This window comes from Sciurus carolinensis, chromosome 6, assembly GCF_902686445.1.
Source record: "Sciurus carolinensis chromosome 6, mSciCar1.2, whole genome shotgun sequence".
Lineage (NCBI taxonomy): Eukaryota > Metazoa > Chordata > Mammalia > Rodentia > Sciuridae > Sciurus > Sciurus carolinensis.
Window position 1 is genome coordinate 18,884,826 of NC_062218.1, and position 12,276 is coordinate 18,897,101.

At 31.4% G+C, this 12,276-nt stretch overlaps 1 protein-coding gene across 1 annotated transcript in view; it reads right to left on the reverse strand.

The window, feature by feature from the left end:
• Nucleotides 1-12,276, reverse strand: part of Cdh12 (cadherin 12) — a 272,648-nt gene that overhangs the window by 46,971 nt on the left and 213,401 nt on the right. The window contains exon 6 of the mRNA XM_047555876.1: nt 733-986. Within this exon, the coding sequence (XP_047411832.1) occupies nt 733-986 (254 nt within the window). The remainder of the gene's footprint in view (nt 1-732; nt 987-12,276) is intronic.

Here is a 12,276-nt window from a genome sequence, read left to right on the forward strand (position 1 = left end):
AGAAAACAACAGAATGTGGAAGGAAGTCTCAAAACTATTGAAGGATCAATGTAAGGGAAAGGGAATTTTTAACATCCCTCAACATTGCTATTGTAAGTTATGGCTTTATGGAAAAGAGAGAGAGAGGGGCGGGGGGGGGGAGAGGGAGAGAGAGAGGGAGAGAGAGAAGAGATATCAGGGAGGAGGTGTCAGCAGGAAATAGCTCCTTGCAGTCTGGGGTCTGGGAAATTCCTTAATTCATGTTTACCCTTGGACTGACCTGATGTACTTCCATTGGCCCCATCTCACATTTAGAATGAGAAATTAATACAATAAGAAAAAAAATCACTTTCAAATTGCAAATGGCAAAAACATCTTTTTGTAAACATTAACTCTGGATAAGAAGACAAAGATGGCTGTTACATTCGAGGCACTGTCAAAGTATCTTAAATTAACTAATACGGAGAATCAGTCTTTAAGCTTGATTTATTAAATCTTTACTAGATTAAAAATTGAGATTTGTTAGTTTGTGTGACATGTCCAATAGTTTACCACCAGTAAATGCTCTTCTAAGGACTGATGCCTGAGTTTGCTCAGACCCTATGGCATTTCCTCTGTTCATAAAGCCATTACAATTTCTAGCATCATATTCTATAAGTAAATCATCATGCACTTTTGGTCAGACAATTGCTATGTGTTTGCTTTTGTTTTGTTTCTATGACACAACAAAAAGAAAGCATTCCTTTTTCTCACCTAACGGCACTACTGCCCACATCCAGATCTTGTGCTGTGACAGCACCAATGATGGTCCCGACTGGGGTGTCTTCATAAACCTCCATGGTGTAGAGTGGCTTGCTAAACACGGGAGGCTCATCTACATCCAGCACACTGATTTTCACCGTAGCAGTGTCTTTGAAAGGGCCAGCGGAGTGAAACCGGTGGTCAAGGTGAAGGTTGGATGCCTCTACTTTGAAAGTATATGCCTTCTTTGTTTCAAAATCTAAAGGCTGCAGTTAGGACAAATCAAAAGCAAAGTGTTACATTGGTATAGAACGTGGCAGCGTGAATTGTGAACACTGCTTCAGAACAATGCAAGTTAGTATCAATTACACTGGTTTCGAAATGTCTCACTTTCATAATTAGTGGGTAAGTAAAGCACAAGGTCAAACATTCTAGGTGACTGTAAAGAAAATCTGTTGCCTGTATTAAATGTACTTAACATACTTGGGAGCATGCATACTGGACAGGGCTTACTCATTTTACCAAAGAAACATGAAAACAGTTTAGGAGCATGCTTCTCAGATCTTATCCAATGCTGACATCTAGTGGACATAAGCAATGATAAAGAAATTGAACAAAAATCGAATTATACATATCAAGATTTTTAGATTCCATTTGCAAATTTGGCATAACAAAATATGTATTTAAGCCCATTTTTCTCAGTCTGCCATTAGTACAATTTTCTGTTAAATAATTTTGAATTTCTAAGTCTTTTTTATTAGAAAACATCTATATCGGGATTCAGAATCACAGAGAATGATAATTATGAAGAGTGTTGGTCTTTTGTATTCCCAGCACTGCATATAAATACTGGGTACTTCCATGCATTGTCAGTAAGTATTACCAATAATTATGGTTTTAAACATATATGATCAAATTAAATAAGGCATTGGCATATAAAATACAAGTCATTTTCCATATCTTCAATGATGTTCAATTTTAACCTGCTACTACTTACCTTCACCCTCACTGTAAATATTAGTTTTATTATCAAAGTAACTGAAAATGCTATATTCAAGAAATATGGTGCTATTCTAGTGCTTTGTTAAGTGATAAAGCTTAAGGCCAATGACTCTGAATTCTAATCTCCAAGGAAAAACTAAGACAATACAAATTTAAGATTAACAGTAAATATGGGGACTTGTAAAGTTTGCTTTCTAAAGCAGTTCCCTGTAGTATGACCACAATGATTTGCTAATTGCCTTGTCAGCATCTGTTCCTTTGTCTTTATTAAGTACATTAGAGGAAACTCAAGGAGGTTTATTTTTCCCTTTTAAAGATATGAGTGTTATTTTATTTGTTTCCTCTGAGAAAATGAAAAGAAAAAAATCACTTACATCCTTAAGTATTCTCACAATTCAATGGAATCTCCTATGGCAATAACAGTAATAAGTCTTGTATTTGGCATCAAGTCTCTTCACAGTATTTTTAATACATGAGAACTTACATTTATTTCCCCTTTAATTACTCCTTTTATTTTATCAAGTTCATTACCTTCTTATTCATATTTGTATCTGTTCTGTGCAAATGATTGATTAGACTTTATCATAATTTATTCTTATCTGTTAAAATATAACATTGATTTCCCTCCATTTTCATTATTTTCCTGTTAGAAATTCTTATTTCTCTTAATACAAATAGAAATAAAGTTGATAATATGATCACTTGTCCTGTGAATAGAAATTTAATATCTAAGAATGCAGATATAAGGGGATAATTCCAAGATGATATTTTGACCCACCTAAAGTTTGACTCTCATGCTTTGAGAAAGGAATCAGATTCAAGAAAATACAGTTAATTTCCAGAAAAAAGATGGTAAAACATTATTCAAGACAAAAAGAAGAAATCAGTAGATGTAGTGAGAATGGATAGCTTGGAATAAACCAAGATGAGACCAAGATGAGATAGGACACACATTTTAAATATTGATGGACCATAATGTTGAATGCAAGTTAGGCTTGTTATGTTAGTTTCTGAGTAGAGAATTAATAATAATTTAAATTCTTAAGAAGAGTAATTGTAGTTTGGAAAAAGGAAGAGACAAAAAACAAATTGAAACTTTCAGCACTGAATTAATTAAATTATAAAAAGTGCTGGCAAAGCAAGAGATATCCCCCAGAAGAACAGAAGGGTACAAAGATAAGTAAGATTTTTTTTCTTCTTTCAACATTAAATGACTTATAGAATAGGGGCATCTTGTCTAATGCAAGAGTTTGAAGAAGCAATAAATTTCACTTAAAATAACTTAGGAGATGCCTGAAAAAGAAAAGTATGTAAGATAAAAAGGTACAGTAGCTAATTCAAATTAAAGAACATATAAAGTATTTTTTGCTTATAAATAATAAGTGCTCTATAAATGTTAAACAATATGATATTTCTCTGAAAGTGAACCCTAACTTCTATCTTGATGCATGTAGATTTTATCAGCTTAGGAATCCTTCTTCCCAAAGCAAACTGAGTTGTTCCAGCTCATAGTTATTCTTTTTTGGGTCCCATATCTACTGCTATCATAGAATGTAGGCATTGGTTCCAATTATTTGCCATGTCTCTCTTTAATGTCCCCCTAGATATTGAAATGTCTCTGACTATCTGTATAAGTGTGCATATTTGCATATATAATTTTATTTTCCCTCTTGATTATACATTACATCTGTCTGGATGAACTTGACTCTTTATTGATAAATTCATTTCAAGCCAGAGATCAAAAGGACTTCTGAAATCTTTACCACTTTATTTTTAGTTTTTCAGGAGACAAGACATGATCTAGGTTTTTTAAGAACTCCTGACTTATCACAAAAGATAAGAATTTGACAGTCATGGAAATAGAGACAGAGATGAAAGAAGCTTTTTGTACATATAGATTTTTTTTTTTTTGCAACTGAAAAGTTATATCCTACAGAGATCAAAGAACAGGAGAAAATTTTGAGAGAAATACCACAATAATGTCCTAGGTAGAGTTAGTTCTTCATAATCCTGACCCTTAGGCAAACTCACAAAATGGTGTAGCTCCAAAAGAGCAAAGATCAATAATCATCTCTGTACTTGACTTTACCCATCTACCTGATTAACCAATTCCATATTTGGAGGGAATTAACTTTTATTTCATAATCTATAAAAATCTAACATCTCATAAAATTAAAGAACAGAAAAGAATATTTTGTAAATGCTAGAAAATTAGCTCTATTTTTGATGGGATTAAATTATGATGAAGTTGAAATATTTCAGTTCTTACACAATAATTTGAGAACTCCATGACACTGCTCAGGGCACATTCAATTTGATGGACCTTTCTAGAAGAGTAAGACAAAGTTTAAAGATAATTTAGCCGAGCCATGTCTTTGGATGTTTCCATAAAGGAAGATTAGTGAGACCAGAATTTTTAGGAAACCGTTCACAATTAGGAAATTGTGCTACATAAGACCGTGACTATGGTGAATTGGAAAATGGCATATTAAACTGCTCTCTGGAAAACAAAGTGAGCAAAGGGGCCAATTTCACCTTCTGCTTTTTTGTGTGTGTTATCACTTTCTTTGCTCTTTGCTGAATTCCTGACCTTTTAAAATAACATAAACTGTTAAGAGAAAAAGGTTTTCTGCTAACTTCAAAGGAGGATGAGCTATTTTTAATATTAGATATGAGAATAACTCCATAGGTTCTTCTGGGACTCATCTTGTTTCCAGATAATGTTGAGTGGAAATGGATACCTATAAATTATAGATATATAAAAACTGGGAAAGAACAGCTGTGCAGACAGAATTCTGAGATGCTCCCAACATTTTTGACTCCATTGTCCCCCACCATTGTGTACATATAGATGATTCTGCCCCTTAGTGTTGAGGGGCCCATGAATTAAATGGCATATTACTCTTATCAATTTGTTGAGTTCTGTGGAAAAATTAATTATGCAGATATAACGAAGGTCTTTAATCACTTGACATTGACTTTAGAGAGATTTCCTAGAGATGTCTGACCTAGCAAATGATGCAGATGATTCTGGCTGGTCTTGAGCAAGTAAACTTGTGAGCACAGGAGCCCGCGTGGCAAGTACCTAAAGGATACCTGTGAGGATGGAGACTTGATCTCAGCCAAGAACTAAAAAAACAATCAATGAACTCAGTCATAAAATCTCACCACAGTGAATTCTGCAGGCAACCAGTTAGTTTGGTAAAGGACTCCAACCTTGTATCAGATTGCAACTCCAACCCACACCTTCAATTCAGCCTAAGAAGTTCAGAGTGAAGGACCAGGGCTGTGATTTTGCTGTCTTCTCATCTATGGTGCTATTGCTTCAGTTTTTATGATGAGCATCTACCAGTTTCACCAACGCAGTGAAAGAAACACTCCAAAAAACAAACCAACAAAAACAATGTATCCTTGGCATTAAGGCTATACTCAATCACTGGGTAGGTCTTCAGGGACAACAGAAAGGAAAACTTTGGCAGGACACAAGCGAATGAGGGGTATAAGGTTACCTGAAAGACTAATCCCTTTCAAGACAAGGAGTTAGACAATGAACTTAAATCAGACAACCATGATGAAAAGGCATTAGGAACACACTCTTCCAAAGCAAGTTTATATACCAACTGAACAATAAAGATAAGGTGTTAAGAACATGTATTATTTTGAAAGAAAGTCAAGTTTTCCATGAGTTAATTTTATGATCAATAAAGTCAATGCCTGTGTAGGAGGAGAGGTGAAAAAGCTTACAAATATAACCTCACTGAGGAAAGCATTCAACTCAATATTTCACTAAAAACAATCAAAGATTTGATGAATAAAAGATGCCCTTATACCATATGAGAATGTCCCTATAGCAAAGAAACATTCAATAAAATATGGACATTTCAGATCTAGGCTTTATTTTTGACAAGGTGTTCACAGTATTTCTTATACAATTAAAAATTATATAAATGTATAATCAGAAAAATGAGAGATTGCACTCCATTTATATGTAATCTATCAAAATGTATAAATGCATTCTGTCATGTACAACAAATTAGAACAAATAAAAATTAGTTAAAAAATTTTTAAAAATATACTATTAACTAAAAAGATTATAAAAATCTAAATGTAAAATAGAATAACCATTTGTTAAGTAAAATAAACACTTTATTCAACGTGTCTCTTAAAATACTTAACAGAACTATTTATTTAAAATGAATTTAGTTTTCCTGTACAAAGTTATTGCATTTCAGTTTCTTGTAACACTGAAAAAATTTGAGTTTTAACAAATTGACTTAAGAATCATGGATATTAGTTCAATGTCTGTTTTTTAGTGGCAATAATTTTTGAAACTAATCTTGTAACTAAGACAAAATAAATCAAAACAAAAGCAACAATCTCAGGGATTCTAGCTATACATTTTCATTTATAATTTCCATAAATGAAAAAAGATTCCATCAAGCATTATAGATGCTTAAGTGAATATATGTAATACATATATATATACAGGATAAATTATCACCATCTAAAGAGGCCAGTTATTTTTTTCTAACACATATCATTCTTCACAACAGTGTAAAGGATATGCTTTTCAAAATACATTTTTGTTGACAATAAGCTGTGTGATTTTGAAAAAGTTATTCTTCTTCCCTACACTTCAAATTTCCCATTAGTGAAATCAATAAAACACAACTTTTCTAAATAATTTGCAAAATCTTTTGAACTTTATATAGTTTGTGAGTGAACATGAGTTGTTTGTTTTCTTAGCCAACAAAACATTAAATACCCTTCATATTTCAGAGTTTATCTTTAACAAAGAGGACAAAACATATGATAAAAGACTACATGATAAAAGACTTAGAATGGGCAGAATCAGATATGCCATAAATGAGAGCCATACGTACAACAGGTGCTGGGACAGAAATGCCAACATTTTGGGAAATAAAGTGAGAAATGATCAGTTTGTGGAGAAGGGTTTGAAAGAAAACCTTTAATGATAGGCAAGGGAGATAATGCTTAGTAACAAGAAAGAATTGACATTATTGTGGGCAAGAACCTTCCATGAGAATGTAGAACAGCTCAAGAACTTGGTAAACACCTGCAGTGAATTAGGTGTAATTGAAATGGAGTTTGTGCATGTGTGTTACAGTATGTGCAGAGGATGGTGAAAGAAAATACGCAGCCAGGTCTAGACCTTTCCAGCAATGGGGACCAGATATAGGTCTAAGTATGATGAGCAGATGTAGTTCCTATCATTCATTCACAGAGTGAATGAAGATAAGGGGTGAAGCTAGCAAATAGTCTTCCCAGTGTTGGAAAGGAGTGTTAGAGAAGGATGTTAGCAACATGGGAGAAGAAGATAACATTAAATCCTTTTCAGAATAAGTCACTGGCCAAACTCATTCCCTGTTTGGCAAGAGGAGGTTCGTAGGAATGGAGGAAGCCTAAAATACTCCCTAGAACTTTTGTTTAAAAAAACTACAAAGGAGAAAAGAAGGCTAGGCATGCATCTATTGAGGCTGAAAATGAAAATGGTTTTAGACATTTTGAGCTTGAAAAAACTAGCATTAAGAAATATTCAATTAGGAAAATTCTGCAAGGCAGTAGTAAAATCTGCCTTGGTTTTGTCAATGTGGGGTTAATTTAGAGTTGTGCCTGTTAAGAGAAGTTGGGCAAAGTATTTAAACAATATATAGGAAGTTTAGAACTTAAAAAAAAAAAAAAAGAAAAAAGAAACAAAAAAGATAAAGACAAATAGTGGGGAAAGAAAGAGGAACATAATATTTATAGAAACAAATATGGAATACCTCTTTCTCTGAAATTAGGAATGTCAGAATGACTAAGAGCAGAAACAAATTTGAACTTATTTAATAAATGTTTGTTTGCTCATTTAAAATAGTCTAAAATTTATTTTCATTTTATTCCTAAGAGTTATTCTAAAACTTAACACATGGTGGTGCTGTTACCAAGCCATATAATGTGGAAATACTTCAGTCATTTAAAATGATAAAATAATGAGTTTTACTAATTCATGAGTAAATATGAAATATAAATGCTCAATGGAACCAATGAAAGGGTTCTGGTGAAGAGTCAAATCTTTCATCTCCTGTTTAAAATCCTTCTGTTTTGGATTTAATGTAATCTTAAAATAAAATAATATGCCAAGTTAACATCAAAATGGTAAAAATTTTAATTTCAAAAAATGTTCTACTTATTTTATAATAAACAGACCACCACTTCACCATTCTTCATTTTAAACAGATGTGCCACTACTTAGTTCTTAACATGTATTTTTTATAGAAATGGTACAGAACTGTTTGAGTAATTATGCAGAATATTAAACTGTTCTTTTGTATAATTTTTCACTCTACTGTTTTAATTATCTAATCTATTCATTCAGCAACAAGAAAACTATAGCGTTTCTCAATATATTTACTCATTCAGTCCTAGAAAGTTTTTTAACTGATATAAAATTCCTACTTATTTTTATATCCAAGGACTATCTATCTATCTATATATAATATAGGAATATATTATATATATATATATATATATACACATATATATCTCCAATAGGGAGTAATTACTGACTAAAATATAGTTTATTTGTCTTCATTAGAAGAAATTTACTAAACTTAAAACTTCTGATTTTTCTCATTGCAAACATATCCCACCTCCTAGATTTAATATGTAATTTAAAATTTGAGAAGTATTATTCTAGTTTTTCTATTGTTGGTATTGCTGTATTATTCAAAAACACATAAGATAATTTTCATTTCTGTATACTTTGCTCAGTGTAATATGCAAGAGTAGAATAAGGGTGTTTTTATTTTTATTAGTATTTTGAGCCTTGGAGAGATTTACAAAATTTCCTAATGAAATGTCATCTGTGAAATGACATCCTGACAGAGTCCTCATAAAGTGAATCAAAGTTGAGGTTAAACAATAAAATAAACAAAACGTTTTTCTTCATTGTCCTCAGCTTATATAAACCTGAATCTCATTTTTATCCACTTGCATCCTCACCCTACAGAGGAAAAGGGGAGAAGGATATAGTAAATTAAAACTAAATAAAAAAGTTTTGAAGATGAAACAATAATGAAATTAAGTGCTTCAGAATATTGAATATTTTAATATATTTTAAGTAAGTTAAAAAAGAAAAACTGTTAAATCAAAGATTATACTGTTTTATTCCTCTACTGCAGCTTAAAATTTTGTCAGCCAAAAATTTAAAATAACTGATCTTTAAAATATAGCTATGTATGCACATGTAGGATATATATTTATGGACTTCCTAAATGTATTTAGTATATTTAAAAATGTGATTTAGGAATTTGTTCTAAATCAAAATTCTTGTGTTGCATTTCTATGCTAAGACACAAAATGGGAAACTTTCAAAAAATAATTTTAAGATCATATGGAATTGAAAAACTATTGTGATGTTTACCTACATATTTATTCTTGTTCACTTCATTCTTCAAGGACTCTTAATATTAGTGTGAAATTTAATTTTCCTGAGAACTTACTGTATATATGCTTGAATAGTCTTATTATATGGGCTTCCCCCCAAAATATTCTGTATTTGAAGTACAGTTGTTGTTTGAATTTTTTTTTTTTAATTTTTCATGCACTTTATTCAGCTGGATGTTTTTCCACTATTCTACTTTTATAAAATCATACTGCCATGTTTGATCATGATGTTTATCTATGTATGTATATATACATAAGTACATTCCATACAATGGAACATGTAGGTATATAATTTTAAAATTTTGTTGCCAAACTTATTTTTACATTTAATAGATGTAGTCTATAGATTGCAGTTTTCTTTTCTAACAGAATAGGATACTAGGTAGTGATCGCCTCTAGTGGATCCTTATTTAGAGATCACAGCAAATTACAAATTGAAAGTTAATCCAAGTATTCTATCAGGTTTTGCAAGTACTGAATTGCTTGGTATAATTTTTTAGATGATGAGAATAGTTATAACAATATGTCTTGACTGTTTCTTTAAAATTTAGCCAGAATCACCAATTTTCACAGTATCTACTTCTATAAGCATCTAAATCTGTTTTCTGGATGATTTCAATGGTCTCTTCCCTGAGATATTTCTAGCCTTACTTCCTTATTGTGATTGTCTTCAAAGCACACAGAGTAAATTGACACTATTTGAGGTGGAGGTGATTTCTCTGTAAACTCACCCTAACTTCCCTTATAACCACCAAGTTCAGAGTCCATGACCTGACATACAAGACCTCCATCATGGGACATTGTTGACCTCGTCTCCAACCAACAGTCCCTTTACTCACTGACCCTTTCAGTCTCCTTGTCCATCACTTTCTCCTCAGAGATTTTGCAATAGCTGCTTAGTTACAGTACTAAGCACACTAGTTGTTCATCTCTCTTCAGATTTCTGCTCATATTTCACCATGGCTCAAAAGTCTTCTTGACTTTTAATATAAGACTGCCTTTCATATGCCTTGTTATCTCTTTACCCTAATTTATGTCTCTCAAGCTTGAATTTGTCGTTGCTGACAGTGATATTTTATGTGTTTATTTTCTGATTTCACCAAATGGGTGGATAGTACTGGAGAAGAGGGAATGCGTTTATCTTTGAGTCCAAAATGGATCTGGGACATAGTGGTTACTCCATAAACATCAACTGAATGATGATGGGAAAGCTATAGATACTGAGATTTATTTAGATAAGGAGTTTTATGCCACTAAAATGAATGATTAATCCACCTAAGGAGAAAACTTTTTTCCTTATTAGAGATAACATTTTCCAGATTGATTATCTGCATTATATAATTCAATTTTAATAAGGTATTTCCATAATTTTGTAAATCTCAATGTCAATCCAGTAAAAAAATGAAAGTATTTTCAAAAAATTAAAACAAAATAAAAAAGATATGATACCTACTCGCTTTGAATCTTTCCTAAGTAAAACAGACTGACGATGCATTATTATTGATTTTATAATAGTTAAGTTTATTATAACTTATAACTGCAACACTTCCTTCAAACATTAATTTTTTGACCTCATAAGATAAAGGGCTATAGCACCACTCCTTTTCAAATATATTAAAAAACAAAATTTTTTCCAGATTGACATCTAAACATCAATTACTTGTAGGCATGGATGAAAAATAGTTGTAAATAAAAGTAAATATAAAATATTAAATGATATTGATGAATATAAAATACATTTACAATAGTAATATGAAGGAATATATAAACATAGATATGAATAATGTAGTATTAATTCTTGTGTACCTCAATTTTACTTTGTAAATATACTTAGTTGAATGCTTAAATTTTATGAACTGATTATATATAATTTTTAAAACATTTTTAATATTAACTTATTAATATTTCACATAGTTGTTTCATTTGAACTGATTCTGAAAAATATTTAAATGTTATTACTGTTTTGGAGAGCATTTAATGAGAAAATTAAGTAATAAGTTCACTGATATGTTTACTGAGTAGAAAAGGGAAAAACAAAATTACAAACAATAAATAAATAAACAAGAATTAGACACATTTTTTCCTTTGTGTACTTCTCAAATTCAGCATAAATGCATAATATTTGATGGTATCTTGTGGGTTAATTAACTTCTGGACTAAGTACAATTTATGTACATTTGTAGGGATAAAAGTAAAATGACTATTCCCTATGAAACTTGCATTTATTTTTAAGATGATTTTCATCACAATATATATATATAGAGAAAGTTAAAATTCTAAGTTCCTAAGCAAATATTGGAAGAAAAGACAGATTAATAGTACTGATCACAAAAATATTTCTTCTGGGTTGAAATGATCATAACTAGTAACATCCATGACATTTAATGCAGTTTGGTGTTAACAATATACTTTATACAAGGAGATAGAAAAAGAAGACATAAATTAAATGAGGTTCACTTTTCTATTCCACTCCACTACTCAAAATTCATAGTTTCCTTCATTATAATGGAAGCAATCAATCTATACACCTCCAAAGGAATCAAGATTTCTTTCTCCCATTTAAAAACTCCTTCGTGTGCCGCTACCCAATAAAAGACAAAACTAAGTGTTGGACGGGTAATGATTTCTTTCAAGAGTCCAACTAACTTTGCTTTCCTTCTCTGCTGTCCCTTCCCCTTTCACTTTCTCTCCTTCTCTAAAATTTGGCCAGAATCACCAGTTCTCACAATCTCCACTTCTATAAGCATCTAAGTCTGTTTCTTAATCATCTCTTCATGGGCTAATTTCTAGTCTTACGTCCTAATTGATAAAAATAAAAGTCTTTGTAGACTTTTTTCTTACAGAATCTTCAAGCCTTTTATTATCCTTTCTTATTCTTCCACTTCTGCAGTGAATAAAACTTACCACAATAGTATTCCTCCACTGCAGTATCACCTCTCACCAATAATGTACTAAGTTAGATATTTATTTTCTGTATTCTCCAAAAAGTCATAAAATGCCAAGATCAAACCTGGTAGGATAAAAGTTCATTACCATTTCTATTTTTTTAATTGTTTTTTTTTTTGCATTTATCATCATAAAAATTAGAAATTAAACTCTGGTAAG